The sequence below is a fragment of the Bubalus bubalis genome, chromosome 21 (assembly GCF_019923935.1).
Source record: "Bubalus bubalis isolate 160015118507 breed Murrah chromosome 21, NDDB_SH_1, whole genome shotgun sequence".
Taxonomy (NCBI): domain Eukaryota; kingdom Metazoa; phylum Chordata; class Mammalia; order Artiodactyla; family Bovidae; genus Bubalus; species Bubalus bubalis.
In genome coordinates, this window is record NC_059177.1 from 48,851,425 (window position 1) to 48,879,217 (window position 27,793).

At 53.8% G+C, this 27,793-nt stretch overlaps 4 protein-coding genes and 1 long non-coding RNA gene across 9 annotated transcripts; 2 read left to right on the forward strand and 3 right to left on the reverse strand.

The window, feature by feature from the left end:
- Positions 1–4,697: 4,697 nt before the first annotated feature.
- On the reverse strand, positions 4,698–9,165 carry LOC123331028. The gene is made up of 2 exons (XR_006547459.2): positions 8,985–9,165; positions 4,698–6,885 (listed from the first exon to the last, which is right to left on the reverse strand). It is a non-coding gene; the product is annotated as an uncharacterized LOC123331028 (long non-coding RNA).
- RPL29 (ribosomal protein L29) lies at positions 6,510–8,717 on the forward strand. Of its 2 annotated transcripts, none has more exons than XM_006045022.3 (4): positions 6,510–6,564; positions 6,955–6,999; positions 7,296–7,360; positions 8,248–8,717. In XM_006045022.3, the coding sequence occupies exons 2-4, from the start codon at positions 6,963–6,965 to the stop codon at positions 8,602–8,604; spliced, it is 459 nt and encodes a 152-aa protein (XP_006045084.1). In that variant the 5' UTR covers positions 6,510–6,564; positions 6,955–6,962; the 3' UTR covers positions 8,605–8,717. The 2 variants fall into 2 exon arrangements, with proteins under 2 accessions (XP_006045084.1, XP_044789889.1); XM_044933954.1 differs by lacking the exon at positions 6,510–6,564 and adding an exon at positions 6,640–6,660.
- Positions 9,166–9,673: 508 nt separating the features above from the next.
- ACY1 (aminoacylase 1) lies at positions 9,674–14,817 on the reverse strand. Of its 2 annotated transcripts, XM_006045018.3 has the most exons (15): positions 14,504–14,808; positions 14,008–14,123; positions 13,111–13,175; positions 12,915–13,019; positions 12,487–12,581; positions 12,152–12,228; positions 11,974–12,063; positions 11,817–11,873; positions 11,398–11,471; positions 11,263–11,312; positions 10,995–11,139; positions 10,844–10,912; positions 10,183–10,262; positions 10,022–10,082; positions 9,674–9,938 (listed from the first exon to the last, which is right to left on the reverse strand). In XM_006045018.3, the coding sequence occupies exons 2-15, from the start codon at positions 14,099–14,101 to the stop codon at positions 9,774–9,776; spliced, it is 1,227 nt and encodes a 408-aa protein (XP_006045080.1). In that variant the 5' UTR covers positions 14,102–14,123; positions 14,504–14,808; the 3' UTR covers positions 9,674–9,773. The 2 variants fall into 2 exon arrangements, with proteins under 2 accessions (XP_006045080.1, XP_006045081.1); XM_006045019.3 differs by lacking the exon at positions 12,915–13,019 and having other exon boundaries at positions 14,504–14,817.
- A 1,882-nt stretch (positions 14,818–16,699) lies between these two features.
- Positions 16,700–23,530, reverse strand: ABHD14A (abhydrolase domain containing 14A). Of its 3 annotated transcripts, XM_025272241.2 has the most exons (7): positions 23,129–23,366; positions 22,697–22,739; positions 21,738–22,020; positions 19,240–19,457; positions 18,960–19,075; positions 17,269–17,504; positions 16,700–17,056 (listed from the first exon to the last, which is right to left on the reverse strand). In XM_025272241.2, exons 4-7 carry the CDS (start codon positions 19,437–19,439, stop codon positions 16,874–16,876), a joined length of 735 nt encoding a protein of 244 aa, XP_025128026.1. In that variant the 5' UTR covers positions 19,440–19,457; positions 21,738–22,020; positions 22,697–22,739; positions 23,129–23,366; the 3' UTR covers positions 16,700–16,873. The 3 variants fall into 3 exon arrangements, with proteins under 3 accessions (XP_025128026.1, XP_025128025.1, XP_006045082.2); XM_025272240.2 differs by lacking the exon at positions 22,697–22,739 and having other exon boundaries at positions 23,129–23,530; XM_006045020.3 differs by lacking the exon at positions 22,697–22,739 and having other exon boundaries at positions 21,738–21,913.
- On the forward strand, positions 22,827–27,191 carry ABHD14B (abhydrolase domain containing 14B). Its single transcript, XM_006045021.3, has 4 exons — positions 22,827–22,982; positions 23,988–24,316; positions 25,532–25,773; positions 26,132–27,191. The coding sequence occupies exons 2-4, from the start codon at positions 24,106–24,108 to the stop codon at positions 26,309–26,311; spliced, it is 633 nt and encodes a 210-aa protein (XP_006045083.1). The 5' UTR covers positions 22,827–22,982; positions 23,988–24,105; the 3' UTR covers positions 26,312–27,191.
- The last annotated feature ends 602 nt before the right edge of the window (positions 27,192–27,793 follow it).

The window sequence follows — 27,793 nt, forward strand, 5'->3', positions numbered from 1 at the left end:
TCTCTGGGATCCAGGTTTAGGTGGGACACCCTGGAGCCAGGGAAGAGTCAACCTACACAGAGAACCTGCTGAAAATGGGTGGGGGTGGGAGGGCTTATGGGGGTGATGGGTGCTAGAAGCTGGGGTGTGAGAGGGCCTGAAGGCTCAAAGGGCTTCTTCCCAAAGGACGGGTGCTCCAGGCGGCGACTGGCGGCCCCATTCCATCCGCGGTCCTGTGCTGCCCCCATGTGGATGACAGGCTAACATTCTCGGCTGGAGATGTCCCATCACCCCAGGAACCCCCCAGAGGGAATATGTGGCCTGGGGCTGTGAAGGTGTCTCAGTGACTGGAGGAATGTGCTACCCCCAAGCCTCTGTGGGGCCTGTCTTCTCTCTTCCTGACAGATCCTGGGCCCCAGCCTGGCACTGCAGACTGCCCACCACCTTTCCTTCTTCCAGAAGCTTAGGACCCCAGACTTTTGGAGGAAACTGAACTTGAGAGCTATAGTTTCCGGCCCTCCATCCCATATTTCAACCTCTATTCCCAGTAATTTCTAATACCTGAGAGCTTATCACTCTGGGAGCAGCCCATGGTGTGGAAGAAATTCTGATTGCAAAAATGACCCTCATCCGTGGAGCTGGTCTTTGCCTCCCTTGGCCATAGCTCTGCCCTCTGGGGCCACAAGAACCAGGTGGTCTCTCACAGGAATTTTCAACCAGATCCAAAGCTTAACCTGGTGCTCAGGGGCCTCCTCTCTGACTCCCAGTCTTCTCTCCTAAAACATTGTGGTTCTGACGAGCCACTCCAGTTCCTCCTGTCTGGGCACACTGGCAGTCTCCGTCCTTCTGTAACTTCAGGACTGAGGGGACCCAGCACCCCTGAGGACTGTGGTGGCCCTCCATCCTGAACCTTCCTTGGAACCTGTGCTCACTCATTCACTTGACACTGACATTTTCCCTTAAGCCATGTCTGCCTCCTCAGGAACCTTATGGGGAACAGTGTGGCTGGGATGAACAATGACTAAACACTTAATGTATACTCAGCACAGTGTTCAGTGCTTTACTTCAATTAGCCGGCATAACTGATAAAGGAAACTGAAGATGAGTCAAAGAAATGGAAAGATATCCCATGCTCTTGTGTTGGAAGAACTGATTCTGTTAAAGCAGCCATACAACCCAAAGCAATCTACAGATTTAATGTGATCTCTATCATATTACTCATGACGTTTTCCACAGAACAAGAGCAAATAATCCTAAAATGCACAGGGAACCATAAAAGACCCAGAATTGCCAAAGCAATCCTGAGGAAAAAGAATGAAGTTGGAGGCATAACCGTGCCAGACTTCACATGATACTACAAAGCTGTGGTAATCAAAGCAGCCTGGTGTTAGCACAAAAGCAGATACATGTATCAATGGAACAGAATAGAGAACTCAGAAATAAACCCGTACACCTGTAGTCAAGTAATCTTCAACAGAGGAGGCAAGAATATGCAAAGATAGTCTCTTCAGCAAGTGGTATTGGAAAAGTTAGTTCAGTTCAGTTGCTTAGTCGTGTCTAACTCCTTGCGACCCCATGAATCCCAGCACGCCAGGCCTCCCTGTCCATCACCAGCTCCCAGAGTTCACCTGAACTCATGTGCCTTGAGTCGGTGATGCCATCCAGCCATCTCATCCTCTGTTGTCCCCTTCTCCTCCTGCCCCCAATCCCTCCCAGCATCAGGGTCTTTTCCAATGAGTCAACTCTTCGCATGAGGTGGCCAAAGTATTGGAGTTTCAGCCTCAGCATCAGTCCTTCCAATGAACACCCAGGACTGGTCTCCTTTAGGATGGACTGGTTGGATCTCCTTGCAGAGAAGAGTTGGACAACCCCATGTAAATCAATGAAGTTAGAACAGACCCTTACTCTATATGCAAAAATAAACTTCAAATGGCTTAAAGACTTAAATATAAGACATGACACCATAAAACTCTTAGAAGGGAACATAGGCAAAGCATTCTCTGACATAAATCATACCGATATTTTATTAGGTCAGTCTTTATTAGGCGATAGAAATAAAAGCAAAAAGAAACAAATGGGACATAAACTTATAAGCTTCTGCACAGCAAAGGAAACCATAAGCAAAACGAAAAGGTAATCTACAGACTAGAAGAAAATATTTGCAAACAGTGCGACTGACGAGGGGTTAATTTCCAAAATACACAAACAGTTCATACAACTTAATATTAAACACACAAACAACCCAATCAAAAAAATGGGCAGAATACCTAAATATACATTTCTCCAAAGAAGACATACAAATGGCCAACACGCACATGAAAAGATGCTCAACACTACTAATTATTAGAGAAATACAAATCAAAACCATGAGGTTTCATCTCATACAGGTCAGAATGGCCATCATCCAAAAGTCTACATATAGGGCTTCCCTTGCTGAGCGCCGAATTGATGCTTTTGAACTGTGGTGTTGGAGAAGACTCTTGAGAGTCCCTTGGACTGCAAGAAGATCCAACCAGTCCATTCTGAAAGAGATCAGCCCTGGGATTTCTTTGAAAGGAATGATGCTGAGGCTGAAACTCCAGTACTTTGGCCACCTCATACGAAGAGTTGACTCATTGGAAAAGACTCTGATGCTGGGAGGGATTGGGGGCAAGAGGAGAAGGGGACGACAGAGGATGAGATGGCTGGATGGCATCACGGACTCGATGGACGTGAGTTTGAGTGAACTCCGGGAGTTGGTGATGGACAGGGAGGCCTGGCATGCTGCAATTCATGGGGTCACAAAGAGTTGGACACGACTGAGCAACTGAACTGAACTGAACTGTGGTCCAGGGGATAAGAATCTGCCTTACAATGCAAAGGACACTGGTTTGCTCCCTGGACCGGGAAGATCCCACATTCCACAGTGCAAATAAGCTCAAGCACCACAAGTACTTAAGCCCTTGAGCCTAGAGCCTGCACTTCAGAAAGAGAAGCCACCACAATGAGAAGCCTGGCACCACAGCTAGAGAGTAGCCTCCACTCTGCAACTAGAGAAAAGTCTGGGCAGCAACGAAGCACAGCCAGAAATATAATAATTAAAAAAAAAAGAACTGACTTGTCTCTGTGAACTCCCTCCAGGCTGACTGATGTCTTGCCCACTGATTCAACATCTGCCTGGATTTGTGAAGTATTTACATTTAATTCCTCAAACATTTATGAGGTCCCCACAGGTACCCTGGCACTGTACCAAGCACAGCAAAAATAACCCCAGATGTCTCTGACCCTGTAAATTTCAATAAGTAGGCCCCAGTGGATCCTACTCAGGCTGTGGGTTGGGTTGTGGCTGGACAAGGCCTGGACAAGACCACGCCTCTGCAGGCCGCAAGACTCAGTCCCATCACATCCAGTCCCACCCAGACCAAGGTTTGTTGGGTCACAGGGGCCTCACATGTCTGACTTGTGCCCAAGGCACAAGGGACCTGGCTGACAGGCATTCTGCTGAGTCCAGCTAGCAGCTCTGCCCAAGGCTATGCCACAGAAGCCTCCGCACAGACAGAGGTTGAGTCCCTGGGGGAACGGCTGAGGGCTTCACCTTTTTTGTGTTAGAAACTGCTTTGACATTTGGTGATGTTTATTGACCTCCTCTCAGAATAAGATTTTTTAAGTGTGTAAAATAAAATAGGATTACAAAGGGTTTTCATGAAAAGGAAAAGATGTCCACAGGTTACGACTGAATGAATAAAATCAGGTTACAGAAGAGCTTGTATACGCTCTTTGTACATTTATGAAGAGAAAAAGAGACAGATTGGGAGGGGAGAATGAAAAGGAGGAGGAAGAAGAAAGAAGAAGAAAAAGGAATGAAATAAAGAAGGAGGGAGGAAGGAAGAAAGGAAAGGAAGAAGGAGAGAAGGAAAGGGAAAAAGAAAGGAAGCTAGGTAGGAAAACTCTCTCTTTATACCTATGGCTGGCCCTACCATCTTTTCCCACTATGAAATGCATGGCAGGCCAATGGCTCCCGATCATGGTTCCTTTTAGCCCCCAAAATGGTCCCCTCAGATCACAGCCCAAACTCTTCATCCTTGTCACTGGCTCCTCCCTTGCCCTTCAGCTGGCACTCTGCCCTGGGCCCATCCCCACAGCAACTCCAGGCGTACTGCATGGCTGTCATCCACCTCTGAATCTGCCTCCCCGTCCGGCTCTCTGCTCACTGCTCACTCTGCCAGTGTCAAAACAACCCGGCAACAAGTCCTCAGCGTGTATCACTGATCACTTTCTAGGGGCTGTGAAAGCTCCTGCCAGTTGGAAAGCCACACAGTGGGGCAGCCTGGTTCCTTTTAAGCTGTCACAGCCTCCTTTGCCAGCCCCTACCCTGTGTGCTTCCCTTTCTCAAGGTGTGAGAGTCAAAAACCTCTTCTGGGAATTCCCTGGCAGTCCAGTGCTTAAGACTCAGTGCTGAGGGTGTGGTTTCAATCCCTGGTCAGGGAATAAAGATCCCACAAGAGGTGCAGTGTGGCCAAAAAAAAACACCCCAAAACCAAAAATACCCTTCTCCTCATTGCCCCAACATCCAGCCCTACCTCTCCCACACCCTGGGGCCTTGCACCACTCCCACCTCCTATCGTCCCCACCTCTTCCCACCAGCTTGGTCCGCCTGTTCTCAGCACCCCTCAAGGACTTAGCTGTTGTAGAGACACCTTTCTTTCTGGCCTCAACTGATTTTTTTTTTTTTCTTAAAAAAAAAAAAAAAAAAATTGGGGCCACACCACACAAGTTGTGAGATCTTAGTTCCCCAACAGGGATTGAACCCATGCCCCCTGCAGTGGAAGTGTGGGGTCTCAACCACTGGACCGCTAGGGAAAACCCTCAATTGTTTCTTTGTTGGCACTCAGTCACCCCTGGAGCATCTGAGCCTGCTCTTCATTCTCCTAACTCAACCTGCCAGATTTCTCTCCCTTTTCTCAGGAATGCTTCAGTAAGGAGTCGCCTGTGTGTCCAGCCCCCACATCCTTCTTTCCCTTTCACTCCTCAACTCTCTGCAACATGTGTCCATCAGTCGGTGAAATTGCCTGCTGAGGAGTGCAAGGAGTGTCCATTCAGGGTGGGGGGGGGGGGGCTATGGGGGTGGAGGGTTCTTAATCTCCTGTTCTACATCAAGTGCTGTGCCAGGCGATGGAAAATGACAGTGACCAAACCAGTCCTGAATTCATGGTGCTTGAGCCAATGAACACATACACAAGTAAATAAAACAGGTAATTAGAGGCTGGGAAAGTTCTATGAAGAAAGCAAACAGAATAAGAGGACACAGAGTAACTGCGGAGATGGGGCAGAAGGTCTCTATTCTAGAGGCAGTCTAGGACACCATCCAGAGAGCAGGAAGAAGGCAGTCCAAGTGGAGTGGATAGCAAGTTCAAAGGCCCTGAAGCAGGAACAAGTATTTGTGCTTGGCAGGAAAGAAAGAAGTCCATAGGGGTGGAGAGAAGTGAATGATGAGTTCCAGGATTAGGGGAGGTAAAGAATTCATCTCTAATGCAAGGGGAAGTCCTTGCAGATTTTAACTGACAAGATCTGATTTGTATCTTTAAAAGTACCCTCAGGGACTTCCCTGGCAGTCCAGTGGTTAGGACTCCACACTCCCAGTACAGAGGACAGGGGTTCAACCCTTGGTTTGGGGGAAGATCCCACATGCCGCATAGTGCGGCCAGAAAAATAAAGAAAAGTGCCCTCAGACCCCACCGCTGTGTGGAAAAAAAAAAAAAAGTAGGGGTAAGACTTTACAGGGCAATAGATATCAGGAGACAAGCTTTACTCATTTGGGGTATCAACAGACATATCACATTTAATGCATCTAAAAAGAAAACATCCAGGATAAACGTATACGTATAGCTGAGTCACTTTGCTGGGCACCTGCAACTCTCACAATACTGTTAATCGGCTGTACGCCAATATAAATTAAAAGTTTTTTTAAAAAAATAAAGAAACACCGGAGCCATTGGCGCCCTCAGAATAAAGCAACAAGACCCCTGTCCCTCCCCCATTCTTGCCCGTTTCTGTTGAAGGCACCATCTTCACCCGCTTGTTCAAGCCAGAAACGGAAGCGCTACACTGGCCTTCTCCCCAACCTTCTGCATCCCAAGCCCAGTCTACTGTCTTTCTTTATCCACTCCTATCCACCCCTCGTGTCCCCACTCAGCTCCAGGTAAAGTCCTGTCCCGGATTCCTCACAGCTCTGCCTCCTCTCCTCTGCCCTCTACAGTTCACTCTCCACACAGTAGCCAGGGGTACTGTTTTCGGCACACTGATTGCCTGTCACTTCCCGCCTAACGTGTGTTCCTCAAGGACTCCCGTCGCCTTCAAGACCTTTAATGAGACCTGAGACTCAAGTCCAGGAAAAATAGGAGGCAAAACCTGAATGAGCCGGCCCAGCTTGTTAGCCTCGCCTTCTTGTCTGGATTGTATCCTCCGGGCTTAGGAACCCTTCTTCACAGCGTTGGGGGAAGCTTTTCCAGTAGTGCCTTCCTGCTGCGACGAGCCTATTTCCTGTGCTGCACCGCGGCCTTCCTCTTTCTCTTCCGGTCCCACGCGCTTCGGCATCTGCGGGCCCCGGTGAGTGCTAGCCGCGCGGTATCCGGAGCCATCCGTGACTCCTGGATGGCTGCGGGGCGCGAGGCCTGGGAAGGACTGGGAGACCGGCGCCTGGCTGTGAGGAGCGGAGGCCGCGGAGCGGGGGCGGTGCTCATGGGTTTTCACCGGGTGGATGCGAGTGGGGAGGATTCAGAGTTAGGGGGAGAGCGCAATCTTGCGGCTAGGGGTTGGTTTCAAGGTACCCTTACCTGAGTTTGGAAGGGGGAGACTGGCGTCGGGTCTTGCAGAGTGAATCGAGGCACATGCGTCTGTGCTGCAGCCTCATTCTGGCCGCACGATCTTCTAGATCAGGGCGAAAAGGTAGACTCAGTCTGGTGAGCCCCCAGCTCTGATCTCCCTCTCGTTCTCCAGGTGCAGACATGGCCAAGTCCAAGAACCACACCACGCACAACCAGTGTAAGTTCCCTGGCCCAGCCTTCATCTAATGCTCCAGGCCCTAGCAAGGATTAGGGATACTGGCCAGGGAAAGGCATATTTTCTACTGTGGGCATGGGGCTGATGTTACTTTCAGCATTACCTTTGGGGTTTAGATTTACAAGCTTTAAGATACCCATTTGCATTCAGTGATAAAGGGTTTCTTAAACAAATATTAAGTGATGGGAAGTTATGGTTCTCCCCGGCTTGCCAACTGTGATGGTTGTCATATTAGAGGAAATCTCTTACTTTGGTCTAATTCCTTTCCTTTCCTGCAGCCCGAAAATGGCATAGAAACGGCATCAAGAAACCCCGATCACAACGATATGAATCTCTTAAGGGGGTGAGTGTGTGCACCGAGTCATATGAGTGTGTCTGTTTGGCTCCAGTTACATGGACAGGGTCTTTCATTCATTCATGTGCTTAACTGTCCTTCGTTTTACTTGGACTTCAAGCTCTGCTAGGCCTGTAATAAAGTATTACTTGGCCTTTATTGGCCTGGAGTATAACCTCCTGGTCAGGTGGTAACCTGCTACCTGAGGGCAGTCTGATCATCTCCCTTGGTCACCCAGAGCCTTTCCAGGGAAAGGATGGCCTTGCCTATGTGTACCTGTTACCTTGTGAGCACTGCATTCCACTTTGACCACCCATATGACTTGATCTGACCCTGTGCTAGGGAGTTCTGATGATTAGCCAGGAAGGCTAATGCCGTGGGGTCTGAGCAGAACTGTGCCCTCTCTCCACTTTGCTTCTCCCATGTACCATTGGTCTCTCCCCCTACTCTCTTTCCTCCCTCAGTCTCTTAACACCTTGTTTGCTGTGAATCTGTTGTACCAACCTTGATATTTGATATTTTTTGAGGAGGGGGTGGGGTGTCCCTTGAAGGGGTTTTTGGGGAAGACTCAACCAAAATCCTGCTGTAGTAATTTCTTCTTTCCTTCTGTGCCTGCATTTGAACTCTACTGGGCTCTGGACATGTAGCCCTGAAAATGTCTTCTGTGTATAGCATTAGCAGGGTTGCATTACTGAGTTTTGGGGTGGTGGTACGCATTTGTCTGCAGATAGTTTCTAAGGCTCAGGTTATTTTTGCATTTAAGGTTGACTTGATGCTGTCTTGAGTCCCAGCAGGCCTGATAGTCTCCAAGGTGCTGCTATAGAGAGGGGGACCAAGGGTGACTTGGCCCTTACATGCTGCACTTAACAGCTGTCTGTACCTTTCTTGTCTACCAGGTAGACCCCAAGTTCCTGAGGAACATGCGCTTTGCCAAGAAGCACAACAAGAAAGGCCTGAAGAAGATGCAGGCCAACAATGCCAAGGCCATGAGTGCACGTGCTGAGGCTGTCAAGGCCCTCGTGAAGCCCAAGGAGATCAAGCCCAAGATGCCAACAGGCGGCAGCCGCAAGCTCAGCCGACTTGCCTACATCGCTCACCCCAAGCTTGGGAAGCGTGCTCGTGCTCGCATCGCCAAGGGCCTCAGGCTCTGCCGGCCAAAGTCCCAGGCCAAGGCTTCAACCAAAGCCAAGCCACCTGTGGCTGCGGCTCCAGCTGCCAAGGGTGCCCAGGCCCCCACCAAAGCTCCGGAGTAGAGACCTTCATCTCCCAGTGTGAGGACAGAAGGACTGGTGTGACCCCCTGGGCTGCTGTCTGCGCGGGGCTGGTGTCCTCCTGTGCTATTTGTACAAATAAATCTGAGACAGGATCTGTCGGTCAGCCTGTGTCTGTGATCCCAGGGCTGGAACTAGGGTTTGGGTCGGGTGGGTACCAATGTTTTATGTGGGAGTAGAGTTTTAGCCTTCCTGGATTGTTACCGTGTGTGAGTCGGGAAATACGGCCTTGAAGTGCAAGAATGGGACCTGGTGAGTGAGTGGGTGGGTGCCTCTGGGATACTGGGACACACAGGTTGCTGGACTGGGCAGAATGGTGAGGAAACAGAACCCGAACACCTTCGTCATGTCTTCAAGCTTACCCAGAAGAAAGGGGAATTCTGCACTCTGGCCTGAGGATTTCCAGGTTCCTAGCAGGCTTGGGCCAGAGAAGGCAATGGCACCCCACTCCAGTACTCTTGCCTGGAAAATCCCATGGATGGAGGAGTCTGGTAGGCTGCAGTCCATGGGGTCGCTAAGAGATGGACATAACTGAGTGACTTCATTTTCCCTTTTCAGTTTCACGCATTGGAGAAGGAAATGGCAACCCACTCCAGTGTTCTTGCCTGGAGAATCCCAGGGACGGGGGAGCCCGGTGGGCTGCCGTCTATGGGGTTGCACAGAGTCGGACACGACTGAAGCGACTTAGCAGCAGGCTTGGGCAGCATTCACTACTGAACGGGCCCCCAGGAGGCCAAGCAATGGTGGCGCTATCTTGTATGACTGTGCTGTCTTCTCTGCCCCCTAGATCAGCTGTTTAGCCTGCTGTCTTAGTCCTCAGAGTAGCCAGTGAAGCGCCATTCAGTCACACTAGGTCCTCAAGACTAGCTTTTGAGTATGGTGGTCATTTGTTGTCCACCATTTGAGTATGGTGGTCACTTGGGGTATTGGGAGGCTCAAAAGTAGTTACTGATATACTGGGGCAACGGGTGTGGCGTGTGGTGTATGGTCCCTCATCTCTGAAGTAGTTGTTATCTTTGAAACCCTGTTCCATGAACATCCTTGCTGTTAGTACTTCGGAGTGGCCCCAGTCCACAGAGACTTTATTGTAGGGCAGGAGGGAAGAGGGCTCCTTGGCAGTGGTCCAGGGTGGAGGTTGGACTGCACAGGGCTCAGCTTTCACTGGGCAGAACCGGCACACTGGCCAGGGCAGGCAGCAGCCGAGTATATATGTCTACCCCACGGAGGAATACGGCCTCGTGCAGCCGTTCATCGTGGTCGTGGAGCAGTATGGGTGTGCGGTTCATGGGTGAGAAGCCCAGAGCTGGGACCCCTACCTGCAGGGAATGAGGGGAGCTATTAGGGGGAAGGCCAGCACCCAGGAACCACTCCAGTGCCCACCCTCCCACGAGCAGCTCACCGCGCGAAGATAGCGGCTGTCCGTGGCAGCGGGGAAGATCTCTGGCTCCAGAGTGAGGTTCCTGGTGAATGTGGAAGCAGGGAGGGCAAGGGAAGGATTGAAGGAGCAAAGGAAGGTGGAAGAGAGGGGAAGGGGAGAGGAGGGCTGGCCAGCGTGCTCACATGTCTTTGCAGGCCCCGCTAAATGCTGCCCACCAAGGGTCTGAGTCATCAGTAGGTGTCACTTGGGGCTCTGTCCACTTCTGTGGGGAGAAGGATGGCAGGATCAGGACAGAGTCTGGGCATCTTGCCCTATTCTTCATAGAGTAAGCTGTGCCTGGCACAGGACACACTCCCATGCACCTACCCAGACATCCAGCTGGCCAGTCCAGCAACAGGCCCTTTTTCAGTCCTTCAAAGGCCACAGGCCAAGGACCTCTGTCCTCCATCCTCAGATCCTAGCCCAAGTGCCCCTTGCTCAAGAAGGTGGTCCCAGACCTCAGTCTGGTCAAAGACTCCAATTACAAGTCCACACAGTATAAGATCCCACCCTTTCCTGGATCACATGTGTCCATACTTATATAAAATAATTATTTGACTTATGTCTATTTCTCTGTTCATGCTGTAAGAACTGAGGGCAAAAACTGTTTAATTCCACTCACCAGTGTTCCCCAGCACCTAACAGTGGCCTCTACAACTAATGCTTGTTGGTTAATCAAACATGTCTCTCACGGCTAAAGAAATGTCAGGATGTATGCAGGCATACCAAGTGTACAGCGACACGCAGCAAACCCAGTCTCCCCAGCTCCTATGACTCCCCCATCATAGGCGCCCCCGTCCATACCTGAGCAAACTCGAAGGTGACCCCCTCGCCAGCTGCCTGGCACCAGTCCTGCAGCTGCCCCTCGAAAGCCTAAGAGAAGGGAGGTAAGCTGACCCCGAGGACTGGGCTGAGGACCCAGGCTCCCTCCTCCAAACCCAGGTGGAGGTGGCACCTTCAGGTCCACATCCGGGGCCACACGGAAGTCAAAGCTGGCACTCATGGTGGCAGGTACCACGTTATAGGCCACGCCGCCCTCTAGGATAGTCAGGTTCACGGAGGTCACAGCCCCCTCCTTCAGTTGAGGGTCTGACTGCAGCCTGTGGTGAGGGGACAGGGACAGCCGGCAGCAAGGAGGAGGAACAGATAAAAAGGTGGCTTAACCCCACCTCCTCCCTTGCATGACCTCCCAGAGCCCTGTGCCCTTTCCCAGGCTGCCTCACCTCTGCCTCTCCTTCTCCCGAAAAGCCAGGATGGAGCTCACAACCTTGTGCTAGGAAAGTGTGAGGTGACATGTGACAGGGGCCCCAGGACAGAGCCTCGGGAACTCCCACACTCCCTCCCCGTGGGCCACACACCAGCTTCTCCGCTGCTGTGTCCTCGATGAATCGCGAGCCATGGCCTGGCTTCCCAGTGCTGGTGACCCGCACCCCTGGGAGAGGCAGGGGGAAGGGGGTGGCTTCAGAATGGGACAGGTTGGAAAAGCAACCAGCCCTGAGATGGGCCCATGGCCTTCCACCTCCTTCCAAACTCCTCAGGCAGGGCTCCGTCACCCTCCGAATGCACAGGGTAGAGCGGTTTCTGCCCACGGTTAGGGCCTCCACTCAAGCTCAGGAAAGAGACGCCGGAGTAGGAAGGGGCTGGGAGGCAGAGGCCCTGGGTTCAAGGCCTACTCAGGCCCCAGCGTGCTGGGGAGCCCTGGGCGGATGGACCCCTGTCCCTTGTGGCCCTGCCTCCCATCTGCACAGTGATCCCCACCCTCCAAGTGCATACTCACACCAGGGGCTCCGCTCACTGTAAAAGACAGTGAAGGCGTCAGTGGGGTTGGCCAGGCCTGAGGAGGAAAAGGCGGTTCAGAGGGTGGAGTGGCCCAGCCTCCACTAGCGGCCTCCCTACCCTCTGCTGGCTGCTCAGCGGCCTGCCACCCTGCTCACCCTCATCCAGGGCAAAGCCAGCCCTCAGGGCCTGGAACTCAGGCCGCTTCACAAACAGCTCCATGCCTTGGTGACCCCCAATCTCCTCATCTGTAAAGGCAGCAAGAATGTGAGACAGGGTGGGTACCCCAACACGCTCTCCCTGCCCCTGAAGGTGGCCCCCACCAGCCACTCCTACCTGGCACAAAGGTCAAGTGGATGGTTCTGGGGAAATGGTGGCCTTCAGCCTTCAGCCTCCTCACAGCCTCCAGGTATCTGAGGGGCAGGGAGAGGGTGTAAGCTGGGTGCTGGGGGAAGCCATGAGATGCTTGAGCAGGCAGGCTGGAGCCTTGGGCCCTGCTCCACCACAGCCTAGCAGGTGACTCCAGCAAGTCTCTGTCCCCATCTCCCCATCCAGGCAATGGTCATAGCAGGAATTCCCACCCAAGGTAAGGGGTCAAGATGTTCCTTGGCCTTGCGGTTCTCCAGTCACACCTGGGTTCCGTAAGGAAGCTGGGAATGAAGGACACTCACTGGACGCTGACACACTTCATGTCCTGGGCGCCCCTGCCATAGATGTAGCCGTCTGCATCCTTGAAGGCCTCAAAGGGATCATGACTCCAATATTCCTGGGGGCATGGGCAGGAAGACGGACCCAAGCCCCAAATGTAGTCATTGGCCTACTTCGCTCAACTGTGGTCCCGCCCTGAAGAGGGCTGCTGACAGCCGTCATCCCTCATCTCTGCCTCCCACCTCCACCGCCAGCGCCCCCAACCCACCCTGGCACGGAATGGCTACTGGGCAGAGTCTGCCAGAGTGGAGTAATGCTCTATACGGTCAAGTCTGTGCCAGGACCAGCACTGCAGGCGCCCTGCAGTTGAATGGGCGGGTCTGTACTTTGTCCACAAGGGTTGCTCCATTGTGGGACATTGTGTTCCCACACCCCCACACCCCCAAGACACCTGGAAGACAGGAACCACATCTGTATGGGAGTTGAGCAAGACGGAGGAGAGTTTGGGGTTGGTGCCTGGCCAGGTTAACACAGTCACTACACGGCCAGGTGCCACCTAGAGAGGGCCAGGAGGAGGGGTCGTCAGTGCAGGGCGAGAAGCTGCTTCAGGCCCACCTCCCCCTTCCCATGCAGCGCCGCACGCTCACCTCCACTTTCTGACAGCCCAGGCCCAGCTGGAGGGCTCTCTCCTCAAAGAAGGCCACGGCTGCCCCTGGGGACACAGAGAGCCTGGCTGCCGCTTCTGCCTCCCCACCCATCCTCACCTCTCACGGGCCCAGGCAGAGATGGCGGGGGACATCCAGAGAGGGGAGCAGACACCGGCCTCCACACAATTCCTCATCCATAAGAGACCTTTGCATCTCGGTCCCCAAGGAAGATGTTTCTTGGCCAGTGACCCTTTGTGGAAGGCCAGGTGGCAAGTCCAGAGTGAGAAGCAGGTGTCATCCTTACCCTCCCTAAACATGAGAAAACAGGGACTTCCCTGGTGGTCCAGTGGTTAAGACTCCAGGCTCCCAAAGCAGGGGGCACGGGTTCCATCCCTGGTAGGGGAACTAGATCCCCACATGCTGCAATGAAAGCTCCCACATATGGCAAATAAGACCTGGCACAGCTAAATAAATACTTTTTTTTTTTTTTTTTTTAATTTGGGGAAACTGACTCAGAGACACAAGGCTCACCAGCTGGGATGTGGACTGGACCTAGGTACACAGTTATCTGGCACCAAGCCTGATTCCTTAACGGCTGCGGCCTTTGTTCAACCCCAGGAGACTTCCGGGAGCCTCTGCTTCCCCTCCCCAACCGCAAGTCCTGGGGAGTGAGGGAGAAGATTTTCTTATCTAAACGCCGGTTGTAACTTTTGGAGCAGCACAGACTAGAAGGTCTGCTGAGAAGTCTGTTGACCCAGGGAACGACTTAGAGCAGTGGAGGAGCCATCTGAGGCAGCAGTTTAGGCTCAGCTGGGTGACAGAGGCTGCTGCCTGGTTTACAGCACAGTCCCCGTCCCTGAAGCCCCGCCACAGGTCCTGAAACCGCCGCGTGCTCACCATAGTCCGGCTCGGGCTGGAGGGTGCGGATGCGCAGGTACTGACGGAAGAGCGTCACAGATGGGTGCTCGCCCTCGCTACCCTCGCTGGCCATGGCGCTGCCCTGCCGTGGTGAGCTGGGGGCAAAGCGAGTGGCTGCCTACTCCTCCCCGCACCTGGCGCAGGTGGACTCCATCTGCACGCCGCCCCTCCCCAGGGCGGTTCCCCGGACGTCCCCCGTTACAGAGCCCCCATTCTGTTTCAGGCGCTGTGCTGGCCACTTTCAACACAGTTCCTTATTTAATCCCCCAAGGAGCCCCATGAAGTTCATGCCTCTGAATGCACACATTACAGAGGAAAAAGCAAAAAGAGGCTCAGAGACAGCTAGAAAGTAACTGAGCCACGTTTGAACCCACACGTTGACTCCCGCCGCCCTTCTCGAAAAGAAATTTCCCCATTGCCTGGATTTCACTTCAGGGAGCTCCAGATCCCGCTACCCCTCACCAAGGCCCCCCACCTCGCTCTTGGCTGGTCTTGGCCCGCGATCGCCGCTTGGCGTCCGCCCTGGACTCTGGGCGGGACTCAGGGTCCTGTGAGGTCTCAGGATCAAAACTGCCCTGGTCCGCCCACCACGTGGCCGGACCTCGCAGGGCGGAACCGAAGACTGCGAATCAGGGCCGTCCCAGACTCTAAGGCCCAGTCGGCCAGGCCGTCCCCGCCCGCCAGTGGTTGCAGCCTCCACCAGTTACCTGAGGCTGGGAGTCAGGAGCCCGCCCCGGGGCGGCTGCCTCCGCCACCAGCTCCGCCCCGCACCCGGAGGCGAGCTCCTGGCTGACCCCGCCCCTGCAAGCCCAGTCCCGCCCAGCAGGGCACGCCCCCCGCCCCGCCTTTGGTTCAGGGTAGCCGGTCCCACCTCCTGCAACCTCCAGATTGGGCGAGAAAAGAAGAGGGCGGGCACCAACTGGAAACGTCGCAGCTGCCCGCTTGGGCGCCCCCTCGCTCTCAGGGTTCAGTCCCGCTAAGTCTTGCTGGAGCTGGTCCCCACCTGCTCCACAACCCCCTCCCGCGAGTCTCTACTTCTCCCCTCTTCACGCTTCAACTCCTTAAGGACGGCCTCCCTGACGGCCTCAACGCTCCCTGTGTGGAAAGGTTTACTGGTTAACAATCTGTGAGCGCCAGGAAGCTGGTCCAGGTACCCTCAGGATCCTGTTCCTGGCAGGGCACAGAGCAGACGGACGGCGTGCCAGGCACAGACGATAAGTGAACGGATGAGCGCCTGTGTGATCGCGCCGCTGTGTGGGCAAAGCTGTGTGTCAGTGGGTGACTGTGTATGACCACGTGAGTGTAAGATGGTGGATGTGACAGAGGATGGCACGCTGAGAGGATGTAATCGTGACGCTGTAGACAGGAGAGGTGGGAAACTGCACAGAAGCATACGTGTGGCACGTTCTTTGCTGATCCTGGGCCAGTTTCCTTGGCTCTTCTGCAGCCACCGGAGAAGGACGATCAAAGAGGCACAGGTGTCCCACTGGCCACCCACAGGCCGCACACAGTGTGTCCGGCTGTCCTCTGTACTCTCAGCCAGTTCTACCCTCTGTTCCAGAGGGTGACTCAGCTTGGGGAGGGGCGGGGTTGAAGACTTCAACCTCTGGGCACAGGGGAGGCAGGCTAGGAAGGTAGGGTAAGGTCCATCCAACCCTCCTGGGTTTATGTTCAGCTGCTGACCCACATATTCCCAGACACAAGCAGACTTGCTGGCTCACCAGCAATGCTCTTCTTGGCATGTTGATTATTTTGAATTAAAGTCACTTAAGAAATGTCCAATGCCAGAGGGACATTCTGACCCTCCTTTCTGTCTCCCTGAAAGCAGGAAAGAAATCTCGGTGAAAGGTACACTCCTTGAATCTGGAGATAGGACACCCTTATCTCCAGGGATAGGAAATGCAGGCCAAGAAGCCTCTATAACCAACTTTGTTACTTCTTTTACTACCCCCAAGCCCAAACTCTGTTTATTAATAGATTCTTTACTAATTGAGCATCCAAAATATGTTTTTGTCCTGTCAAGTCCTCACAAATTTATTCTTTGTCTAAAAACTATAAAAGCTGCCTGCTTTGGTCACTTCTTAGGTCTCATTTCTATGAGACCTCCTTGCACACAACTAAAATTTCTTTTTCTCCTGTTAATCTGTTTTGTGTCAGTTTTATTGTTAGTCCAGCCAAGAACTCAACATCTGGAGAGGGGGAAATTTCCCCCTCCCCAATACTATATTACAAGATAAACCACATTCCCCATCCCCTCCTCTACACATCCTGCCCCTTTTGGCCATGGAACCTACATCCTGATTCACTCATCTCAGCCACCAGACCCTGGATTTCCCATCAATCCCAGTGATCATTTAGCAGGAGTAATGACCCCTCTCAATGACAGTCCCACCTGCCGGCCCTGTGTGGCCAAGTGCTCTGCTTACCCAGATTCATTCAATCCTAAAACCACTTTCTGAACTAGGTGTTACATCATGCCCATTTTACTGATGAGGAAACGGAGTCACAGACTAGCCACTCAGCGGCCATCTAGTAAGTAGCCTATGTCCTCAGCCTTCTCAGGCTGCTGGAGCAATCCCTCCAGCTCTCCGTCCCGAGCAGTCCCACACTTGGCTCCAACTCTCACCCCACCTGCAGCAATGCCAGCAAACAGGACCTGTCACTCCCCAGGTATGACAAAAATTTTTTTTTTTTTTTAATTGTGCCTCTGAGATAAAATGAAAGGTCCCGACTGGGTCTAGCCCTCTGGCCTCTACCCTCTAATCACAGGGGCTGCTGCCCTGGTGTGGACTTGTCCAGACTCTCCAAGTTCCAGCCAGGCCTGGGGCCTGGACAGTGGGTGAGCTCACAGTAGATGGTCAAGGAAAGCAAGAAGTTCGAGGTGGAAGTCTTGTGGCTTGTGGAGGTAGCAGGCGTGGCCTGCATTGCGCAACTTCACCGTGGAGTGGTTGGGCAGATGGCGGAGCTGCCGCAGTGACTCCCGAGCCAGGGTGCGGTCCAGCTCCCCATACAGGATGAGAGTCGGGGTCTGCAGGGCAAGGCAAGGCGCCATGATCCTGGGGCCTGAGGGGGACTGACCCTCAAGCCACCTCCTTAGGATATCTTCCCGATACACCCCATCTCTTCCATCCAGATCAAGGATGGGGCCATGTGTCCTCCAAGTACAACCTATGTATTTTCCCCCCATGACCCAAGCCAGGGACAGGAAGCCAGGACTTTCAGAGACCCTCCTCCCAATACCTTCACGGCCTGGAATTGTTCCTGGGTGTAGTTCTGGGTGGAGGCAGGTGCAATGGGCACGAATCCGCGCAGCTGGTGGTGGCCTCGCATCAGGAAGGGCAGGGCATAGCGGCCACTCAGTGAAGGGCTCACCAACACAGCGTTCTGCACATTTAGGTCCTGCAGCACTCGCTCCAACAGCTCTGCCCGCCCTGCCTCTGTGCTTGCCTCCTTTGAAGGTGCCGAGTTCCCAAAACCTGGGAACAGCAGAAGGCACCAGCTGAGGCAGGCTGGGAAGGTGGTCAGGACTTCCTGCTCACCATAGTGGTCAAAGAGATGGGGACCAGTGGCACATAACATCTGCTACCCCCAAATCCCCAGAAGTTATGTTTTTGTAAGGTGATAGGGCTATTAAGAAAACCATCTTTCATTCATCATACTGGCAAAACTAAAGATTGATAGGGACCTCCTTGGTGGTCCAGTGGCTAAGACCCTATGCTCCCAATGGAAGGGGCCTGGGTTCAATCCCTGGCCAGAGAACTAGATCCTGTGTGCCACAACTAAGACCCAGCACGGTCAAATTAAAAAAAAAAGAAATTGATAAAATACAGTGTTAGGGAAGATGAAGGAAAATGGATACTTTCATGTATGACTGATTGGAGAGTAAATCCATATAGCATTTTTGGAGAGTAAGATAATATTTGTCAAGAAATTTTAAATGTGTGTCCTGTGACAAATCAATTGCCCTGATGGCTACCCTACAGAAATTATTGCCCATATGCTCAAAGAAGCATGTCCAGGGGCCTCCCTGGTGGTCTAGTGCTTAACACTCTGTGTTTCCAATGCAGGGGGCATAGATTCCATCCCTGGTTAGGGACCTAAGATCCCATATGCTGTGTGGCGTGGTCAAAAAATAAAATAAGCAATGAAAAAAAAGAAAAGAAGAGGCATGCCCAAAGACGCTTCAGCTTCCTTACTTGAGCATTTTGACTGACACTGAAAACTCTAAACCAGCCTACACAGCCACCGGTAGAAGGGTGGCCAAATGAAACCTGTTCATCCCTCCAATGACACACATTAGGATAAGGGAGGGTTACAGTTCCTGACATGACCCATGAGACACGGCAGAGGGGAAGAAAACCAGGTTGCAGAGAGGCTCGCTAAGCAGGCAGGACACCAGTCATGTTTACAACCCCCACCACATAACCCTGCGTCTCTAGATCTAAAAGCACCCAAAGAGGATCTGGCACCCTCAAACTGCTTTGAGAAGTGACAGGGAAAGAGAAGTGGCATGGGTCTCTGAGAGGGGTCACTCTTGGTTGATTTTTTAATGACAAGAATAACAGCAAAAAATCATTTGTATAGCTGAAAAAGACATAAAGCTACCTACACTGTCATAAAAAGTACAGTGAGCTCTCCCCATGTGATCTTTTGTGAGGCAGGTAATGTTTCTTTTATTTTAAGGTCGTGTTTCTAAGTGCTCTGTGACATACAACAATCCACACCATGGTTTTCAAGGTAGAAAATAAACACAGAGCTTTCTGTGTTGTCCCTTTGTGTTGTGACTTGCCACTGCCTGTCTAGACCCTGGGGTCCAGATGCTCCCCACCCACACCTCAGGGCCTTCCTACCCCTCCAGGTCTATCCTCTGGCATTCTGTCCCTTTGTCCCTGCTGCCTGTTACCTCCCTGGACCCAGGGGCGGGGGCTCACCTGGAAGGTCAAGGGCCACAGCCCGGTAGCCCCTCTGTGCCAGCAGCTGCAGCGTGCCCAGCTGCTCCCACGTCCGGGAGCTAAAGGCCTTTCCGTGGAGCAGCACCACATCCACCCTGTGGGCACACAGGGGAGTGTGTGTGTCCTGGGGGTTCTTTCTTCCAAGGCTTCTCCCACCACCCTCCCAGGCCCTGAGCACTTGGAGTTGAGCTGGGGGGGTCCCACATGGGTACGCTCCTTGGGCCTAGTCCTTCTACTCCACCCTAGGGTAAGCACCTACCTGTGGGCCCGGTGGAATGGGAGCACCTCACGGTAAAAAATGGGGGAGCTGCCAGGGGTGAGACCAGCCAGGATCGTGACATTGGAGTCTCCCCAGAGCCAGGAGGTCTGCTCAGGGGGTCCTGGCAGCCCCACATATAGCAGCAGCATGAATAGCAGGCCCAGGCCCAGGCCCAGCAGGGCAACCTGGGACCGGCTCATGGAGGTCTGTACCACAGTCTGGAGGAGAAGAGGAGATGGAGAAGAGGGTAGAGCTGAGCCCCCACAAAACCCCCTCAAATCCCACCTAGGAGTTCCCAGCAGAGGAAAAGCTCAGCCCTTGCCCTTTCCTCTGCTCTGGGCAAGTGTCTGAGGGTTCACACCCAAGTACTCCACATGCCAGGGCAAGGGCTCAGATACCCCATAAGTGTGAGGAGCATCTGAAATGTCCCCCTGGCATCAGTGGCCACCACCATCCCTGTACCAGCTAAAACCACTTCCATTCATTAAGGACTTACAACAGCCAATCCCTGTGCTAGGCCCTTCACATGTAATGACTCATGAATCCACACAAGAACGCTAGGGAACAGATATGATGATAGGTGTCTTATAAAGGAGCAAACTTAAGCTCGGAGAGGTAGATTCTCTTGCCCGATGTGCAGAGTAGCAAGTAGCAGAACTGACCCTTGAGCCCAGGGCTGGGCTCCCAACTACCAGGCCACACTAATTTTGCCAAGAAGGAAACTGGGGCTGGGAGGTAATGGATGAACTGTTGGTTGGAGGGGTGAGGGTCATCAAAGGTGAAAGACATCAAAGGGCAAAGCAACGTCCCACTAAGGGCATATTTGCAAATGGTTCTGTTTATCAGACTGCATACAATAATGCTGAAATCAGAATGTGATGGGAATATTTAATGTTCTACCCCAACTGATATTAAGTGGGAAGAGAACTCATGGAGAATATCCCTGATGGAGGAAGTGCCTAGGCCTGAGTACAGGGCTAGCAAGAAGCATGGCACACTTACAAATGGAAAGGGCAGCAGGAGGCTGGAGCGACAAATGCCTCCTACCCCCCAGCTTTCATGCCAAGTGACCTGTTTCATGGACTCCTCCAGTCTGAGTCTTTGCCAGCCCAGAAGACAGACCTCAGGACCCACACCCAGAGCAGTCAGCCCTGACTTTGAGACTCCTCTGCCAATTCCTGGCTGTGTACCTTGTTTGTCAGTCAAATGGAGAAAATAACCTTGCAGCTGCTCTCCCAAGCCTTCTGTGAGATTTCAATAATACAGGGGGCCTGACCAAGGGCTAGCCTATCATCATTTTTTGGGTCTAGGAATCCTTGTTCCTGGATTCCAGTGAACATGTCTTTATTTGAGTGCCCGCTGGGCACTGGCCCTAGATCTGAGCTGGGGAATCGCCTTGGACCCTACCCACCTCTCCCAGAAGTTTTGGGGATGTTTCCCAAGCCCCCAGCCCCAGTCTCCAGGGTCAGGTGGTGACTGGGCAGTGGCAGCCCCTCTGGAGCAGAACCAGGAGCTGCGTGGAGGAAGAATACACTCCTCTCTTCTTTCTGCCCACCACCAGCCTCAGATGCAAACATCCAGCACATAAGCCTAGGTTCCCACCAAGCAGAACATCCACGCTGAACCTCTCCTGTGGTGGGCCTGGGGCACTGGGGCACCTCTCCAGGTAGGGAGGGATGGGACTGCAGCCGTTGCTATGGCAACCCAGGCAGCTGGGGCACTAGGCAACAGTATGCTACAGAGATGGAAGAGGGGGAGGGGAGGCACTGTACCCACATGAGGTCCTCGGCATACGTTTCAACAATGACACAGGTATACAGACATGCACACAAACTCTTGTCCCCAAACACTTTTCCTTTGTACAGGCTTGTCCCTGCATGGACACACAGCCTCCTTGCGCATGCATGGGCCTGTGTACAATTGATACCTTGAAATACACCCTCAAAATCACACATACATCAGTTATCAGGAAGGCAGACGCACAGGTACACACACACACACGCTTTTAAAATCATATGCAAAATAAAATAAAATAAAATCATATGCAGACCCTCATATCTCAAGCACACAATCCTAAAACTACACACGTACACAAGAACGTGTACTTGGAGGTACAGGCAGGCAGACACCGAAACACAGAGCTTCAGAAATACACATACATACAGGTAGATATACACCCTTGAAGCCACACAGCACACAGAAATACTCATGGTAGACATACACAGACACAAGCGGGCAGATAGACTGACATACTGCCCCCCAGCGCAGGCACACAGAGAAACTGACACACATCACACGCACACAGACACCCAAGCCCTCAAGAACACCCTGCCAACAACTGAGCGGGTGCACACACGTGACAAAGGAACATAAGCACACTGGCTGCCCCAGCGCGGCCCCTCCGGCAGGACTCTGCCCCAGGGCTCCCGGAGCAAGGGGCGGGGCAAGAATGGCCCGCCCCGGGCAACCTGCTGGCCTCACTCCCCGGGGACACTTACCGGGCCAACAGGGATGACTGGACCCGCCACCGTTGGGCGGGCTCTGCTCGGATGCAACCAGCAGTCAAACGGCGCCGCGACGTTGGCGCTGCTTCCACCACTCTGCGGGCCGCTGCGGTCACTAGGTGGCGGAGAGCCTCAGTGCGCTTGCGCAGTCCGCGGTCTCAGTCCCGCGCCTGGCAGCCAAGTTGGAAGGGACACTGGGGAGAGGCACCCCAAAGCACAGAGGCCCGGCCCCACTTCCCACTGTCCAGATTTTCCAGGTTGTTTTTCGGCCTGAGAGCTGGAACATAAAGAGAAGTCACCCGACTTCCTCCCACCAGCGTGTCTCCACCCTTAGTCTCTGGTCTGTATGGTAGGGTTAAGGATAAGGGTTGTCTTTAGGCCCACCAAGGGTTGTCACCACTGCAGAGGGTTGTCTTAAGGACCTAATGTCTGGAATGGAAGCTTCACTGTGTAACTGCCAGATATTAGTATTGTTTTGAAGCAGCCCCAGGTCTCTGGTCAGCCACTTCCCTGACCCCTGCAAATACACACACACACACACACACACACACACACACATGCACGCACTCAGCCAGAGCCCTGGTGGCCTCTAGGCTCCTTCATGTCTCTATAAGTCATCTATCCTGGTTAGTGACATGTGACCAACATCTGACCTGTCCCTAGCCTGTGTGGCCAGGCCTGGAACAGGGAGGATGGGAGGTTGAACACACAGCATCACACCCATTCTACAGGCAAGGAAATATGCTCAGGGCAGCTGGGAAATCGATCAAGGCCAGACATTGGCAAAACTTCGCATTCTAATCAGTCTGGCTTCCATATGTGTTCCAGATTGAAAACTCTGGGCTTGGGCAGCCCAGGCAGGGGATGGAGGCGGGGTGAGGGGGGGAGTGGGGAGGGAGCAGGAGCGATGAGGCCCCAAAGGAACACTTCCTCTCAAGATAAACCATATGCACCTCGGGCAGGTTGCTCAGGGTCTCTGGGTCCGTCCGATCCAGTCTGGGGTACATGCGGTCGAGGGGCATGGGGAAACCAAGACCGCTGTGAGAAGATGGGTCTAGCATAGCAGCACCCACCTCCCTGCGACGGATTGCCGCCACAAGCGGGCGCCCTGGAGCACGGCCCAGCCCCCGCCCTCCGGCGGGCCACCTCCCTCCTTCCCCGCACCAGCCCCTTCCCTGCTTCCGCGCCCCGGCCCGAGTCGCCGCCTTCACTCGCCTGCCGCCTCGCGCAGCTCCCCAGGTACCTATCCTGCGCCCTCCAACCCTCTCTTCCTTTCTCTAGTTAGACCCCACCCCCACCCACCGCAAAGTTTCTCCTCTTCTTATCTTGGCTCCCCAGGCCCCCTTACTAGGGTCAGCCCCCTTCGGCTTTTGCATGCACCTTACCAGACCCTGCGATCCACAACCGACCTCGTCGGAGGGGACAGAGCCAGAGGTGGCGGTGCCGGAGACCGCGCCTGGCCTCGGCGACCGTGTGTTGGGCCTCAGCGGGCAGCGCGCTGAGCACCTCGCGGGCTTCGTGGGCCGGAACTCCAAAGCTTTTCCCCGCTCAGCGCTCCGGTTTCCGGCTCCGGAAAATAGATTTTTTTTTCACTCCAGCCCCGACTCCCTTGGGTCTGCGGTGCCAATCCATGACCTATAGCAGTGCCTGGAAGAGGAAAAGGCTGATAAGCAGAACAGTTAGCTACTTACTGTTGATACGTTTACTATGCTTACTGTGTGCCAGGCACAGGGAGTGTTTTACACGCCTGGCTTCATGTAATCCTATCTACCACCTAGGACTTCCCTGGTGGCTTAGACGGTAAAGCGTCTGTCTACAATGCGGGAGACCCAGGTTCGATCTTTGGGTTGGGAAGATTCCCCTGGAGAAGGAAATAGCAATCCACTCCAGTACTCTTGCCTGGAAAATCCCATGGACAGAGGAGCCTGGTAGGCTACAGTCCGTGAGGTCCCAAAGAGTTGGACAGGACTGAGAGACTTTACTTTCACCACCTAGGAGCTAAGTTCTATTGTATTATCCCCAAAGGTAGGAAAGGATAATAACAATGGGAACAATAATTGTAATGGGAGCCCCATGTATTGAATTCTTTCCAAAGGCAGGCACACTCAATTATCAGTTTTTTGGTATTTTTTAAACTCATACATTCTTGAGGTGGACGTTCATGTCCCACAGTTCAGATGAGGAAACTAAGGCAATTAGGTAGTGGCAGAAGCAGAAATAACACCTATGTTTTCCTCATCCAAGGCGCGCGCCTAGAGATCTGGGAGCCTCCTTTGCTGCTGCAGGAGAGACCCGTGCCCTCCGGGCAGCCTCCTTGCTCCACGTGGGCAGGGTGTTCTGTGGCACCAGCACAGCAGCAGGTATGGCGGGCGTGGAGCAGCACGAGGGCACCATCCAGGTGCAGGGCCAGAGCCTCTTCTTCCGAGAGGCTCTCCCTAGCGGTGGGCAGGCCGCCCGCTTCTCTGTGCTGCTGTTGCATGGCATACGCTTCTCCTCCGAGACCTGGCAGAACCTGGGCACGCTGCACAGGCTGGCCCAGGCTGGCTACCGGGCTGTGGCCATTGACCTGCCAGGTAACTCGGGGGGCGGGGGCAGGCTTCTGGATAGGGGTTGTGGGGGCCTCACCGGGGACCTGGGGCTGGGGGACTGGGGGGATGTAGCCAGGCTGATCCCTGAGCTGGACAGGTCAGAGTGCACACTACAAGGCCTTCAGGCTTCTCTAGTCCATCCAGATACGGTCTGGACACTGCCCAGCTGCATCTGTGTTGCTTGGTGCAGTGTCTCAGTGTCTCTGAGCCTGTTTCTTTATTTGTAATGAGAGATAACCACACCCATTCTGGAGGACGGTTTTAATGAGAATGGACTGAGATGCTCCATGTGAGTATGTGACCAGTATGTAACACAGAATAATTAGTACTCAGCTGATGGCAAGTAAAATGTTTTGAAAGAGCTGTAACCACTGGCTCTGTTGGAAGCCCTAAGGAGTGTCCCCTGGCACCTTTGGGGGTGGCTAAGCCCTTGGTCATGATCCCACCCACAAAGCCCTAAGTTAGGTCCTGAGGAGGGAAGGGCAGCACCAGACCACCAGTCATAACCTCAACTGGCAGGCCCAAGCCCACGGTGCCAAGTGTGAAAGGGGCAGCATGGCCGACCTGCTTCCATCTCTGGCCATGGCTGGTATGGTTTCAGTGCCCAAGGGCGGGCCTCCAGGACAGGACAGGATTGGTTCTGACAGTGGGTTGGGCTGAACTTCCAAGCCAAGGCCATGAACTAATCCTTCTGCAGAAGGTAGGGACTGACTAACAGAGGGGAGATATGTGTGCAGACCACCCCTCATCCCATCCTGGAGGGCATTTACCCTGCCAGCCCTGGGACAGCTGCCTCTGAAGCAGTTAACTCATTTAATTTTCACAACAATCTCAAATAGCAGATACTTTCGTTACCTCCTTTTAACAGATGGGGAAAGTGAACAGCGGAGAGAGGGCTAAGGGCACTTTCCCAGGGTTACATAGTAAGTGGATCACTGGGACTTGGATCCAGCCATGTGGGGCTTCAGAGCCTGATTCTTTGAGGACACTGTTCTGGTGGAGGTGGGCACAAACATGGAGGGAAATGCCTTATGGTTGCCACAGGTACGACAGACCTAGGTTTCTGTAGGAATAACTGCATGCATGTTGCAGGAACCTGACACAGAGCTTGACCTAGGAGGGCTTTCTGGAGGAAGGGACCATCTCTCTGCTGTCTTCCTACTCACCACCTTTGTCTCTCCCACACCTGAATCCCTGCAGGTCTGGGGCACTCCAAGGAAGCAAAAGCACCTGCCCCTATTGGGGAGCTGGTCCCCAGCAGCTTCCTGGCAGCTGTGGTGGATGCTTTGGATCTGGGCCCCCCAGTCGTGATCAGCCCATCACTGAGTGGCATGTACTCCCTGCCCTTCCTCACGGCCCCAGGCTCCCAGCTCCGGGGCTACGTGCCAGTGGCCCCCATCTGCACTGACAAAATCAATGCTGCCGACTATGCCAGAGTGAAGGTACCCCTGTGTGGGAGGCTGAGATGCCCCTGCCAGGAACAAGAGTCCATCCTGGGGCCTCGGGAGGTGGGGGGCTGGGTAACCAAAGGGGTAGTTTCTGAGATGAGTTGAACCACCAATCTCTACCCTTGGGGTAAGCTGACAGCAGATTACTATGCCAAGCCCCATGCTGCGTACTGGGACAGACACAAATTTATGCCTTTCCATATGACCCCTTCACTGGGCCAGCTTTTCTCTTCCCATCATTTGCAGTGACCCCAGGGAGAGACCAAAGTGATGGGGAGGGCTGGAGCTATCTCTAGGAGGCTGGGTCTGGAATGGCAGGTCCCTGTTGACTCTGCCTCCTTTTTTTCTCTAGGCATCAGTTCTTATCGTTTATGGAGACCAAGACCCCATGGGTCAGACCAGCTTTGAGCACCTGAAGCAGCTGCCCAACCACCGGGTGTTGGTCATGGAGGGGGCGGGGCACCCCTGTTACCTTGACAAACCCGAGGAGTGGCATACAGGGCTGCTGGATTTCCTGCAGGGGCTAGCATGAGGAGCAGCCCTGCTGATGGGGGTGGGCCGCTTGCCTGCCCTGGTCTCGCTCTTGCTCATTCTCTCTCCTTCCCTTTGTGGGTTCCTTCTCGTCCTGTACATTGCAACAGGTATGTCTGTCTATCTGGGTTGTTTTCTTTTAGGGTCTGTCTTTTCCTCTTCTTTCTCTTGCAGGGACAGGCTGAAGAGGTGAAATCAAGAGGAAAAAAATTTCAGGAATCAAGGGACATAATCTGGTGGAGGGTAACCCATTAGATGAACTTCTCCTATAAGTTTTCCTGATTAGCTTGCATTCCTTCTGCTCTGCCCAGCTTCTCCCCACCTACCACCTCCTCCTTTGGCTGCTCTGTTAGGTAGCGCAGCCCCTAACTCCGCCTCTTAGGCCACAAAAATATACATACACACATGCATACTTACACATTAGAGTCATCTATGTTCCCAAATATGACCCTTCACTGGGCCGTACACACAGCTCTGAGCTGACACTCAAGGCAGCGTTGCATTGCACGCACAGACACACACACATACTCTGCCACCACACAAGTACTTACACAGGCACATTCTGCCCTCCCCAACCAGGCAGCACCCCATGTCTGGGAAGGCAGGGATCCCACGAGGCCAGCCCTTGCAGGAGACCCTCTACCAGGGTTAGGGTATGGCTAGCTCTGAACTTCACTAACCCACAGGTTGCAGCTGGCCCCGGATCACAAATGCTCCCAAAGGAGGAGGGGGGGCACCACTTCGACCCTCAGATCTCCCAGCTGGGTGCTCCACAGCTCCCCAGGCCTGGGTCATCTCGGCCTAGCTAGTTTCCTGCTCTGAGGTTTGGTTGGTGGGGAGACCGAGAGTGAAGGTCTGTGAAATAAAGTGATGCAACTAGACCCGCAGGCTCTCGCTGTCTCCAGAGCGCCGCCCCTCCCCCGTCCCTTGGGGACCGCCACTGCGAGCCCCTCCCCCACCCTGGCGGGACCAGATGGTCCCCCTGCCCTTTGTCCACCGGGCCAGATGGAGGGGAAGGGAGATTGGATTCCCCTCCCCACCCCCACACACCCAGGTGCCAAGAGACTCAGCTGTAGGGGAGGTGGAGGTCAGTGGGACCAGGCTGAGCCGATTACAGAGAAGGGGAGGTAGATTTGAGTCCCAGGGGGCGCGTCGGCCTGGGGCGCCGTGCGGGGAAAGCGAGAGCTTGGGAACCGCCCAGCTCCCCCCGCCTACTCTTATCCCTTCTCTAGTCGAGTACTCAACTACACCGCGACCCTGGCCCAAAAAGGAATTCTGGGGGTAGCTTTGGGGGGAATCACGGGGCGGGTGCACCGGGTCACACCGCTCTCAGGCCCCTCCTCCAGCTGGTCCGGTAACCTGTCCTGGACGCACGAGGGCCGGGCCTGGCGGAAGCTGGGGGTGGCTGAGGGGTGTGGGGCTTGGTGGTGGGCGAGAGCCCCGCGCGGGGATGGATGGCGCAGAAGCCAGGAGCGCCGGAAAC

Bases quoted from the DNA above. Each gene is read 5' to 3' on its own strand.
- ABHD14B (XM_006045021.3), top strand. From the start codon at position 24,106: ATGGCGGGCGTGGAGCAGCACGAGGGCACCATCCAGGTGCAGGGCCAG. The intron at 24,317-25,531 runs GTAACTCGGGGG...GAATCCCTGCAG, and splicing joins TGTGGCCATTGACCTGCCAG to GTCTGGGGCACTCCAAGGAA. The intron at 25,774-26,131 runs GTACCCCTGTGT...TTTTTTCTCTAG, and splicing joins CCGACTATGCCAGAGTGAAG to GCATCAGTTCTTATCGTTTA.
- RPL29 (XM_006045022.3), top strand. From the start codon at position 6,963: ATGGCCAAGTCCAAGAACCACACCACGCACAACCAGT. The intron at 7,000-7,295 runs GTAAGTTCCCTG...CCTTTCCTGCAG, and splicing joins CCACACCACGCACAACCAGT to CCCGAAAATGGCATAGAAAC. The intron at 7,361-8,247 runs GTGAGTGTGTGC...CTTGTCTACCAG, and splicing joins GATATGAATCTCTTAAGGGG to GTAGACCCCAAGTTCCTGAG.
- ABHD14A (XM_025272240.2), bottom strand. From the start codon at position 19,439: ATGAGCCGGTCCCAGGTTGCCCTGCTGGGCCTGGGCCTGGGCCTGCTA. The intron at 19,076-19,239 runs GTAGGTGCTTAC...GTGTGCCCACAG, and splicing joins CCATTCCACCGGGCCCACAG to GGTGGATGTGGTGCTGCTCC. The intron at 17,057-17,268 runs GTATTGGGAGGA...CTTGCCCTGCAG, and splicing joins AACAATTCCAGGCCGTGAAG to ACCCCGACTCTCATCCTGTA.
- ACY1 (XM_006045018.3), bottom strand. From the start codon at position 14,101: ATGGCCAGCGAGGGTAGCGAGGGCGAGCACCCATCTGTGACGCTCTTC. The intron at 10,913-10,994 runs GTGCCACCTCCA...CCCTTCTCTTAG, and splicing joins CCCCGGATGTGGACCTGAAG to GCTTTCGAGGGGCAGCTGCA. The intron at 9,939-10,021 runs GTGAGCTGCTCG...CATTCCCTGCAG, and splicing joins ACAGCCGCTATCTTCGCGCG to GTAGGGGTCCCAGCTCTGGG.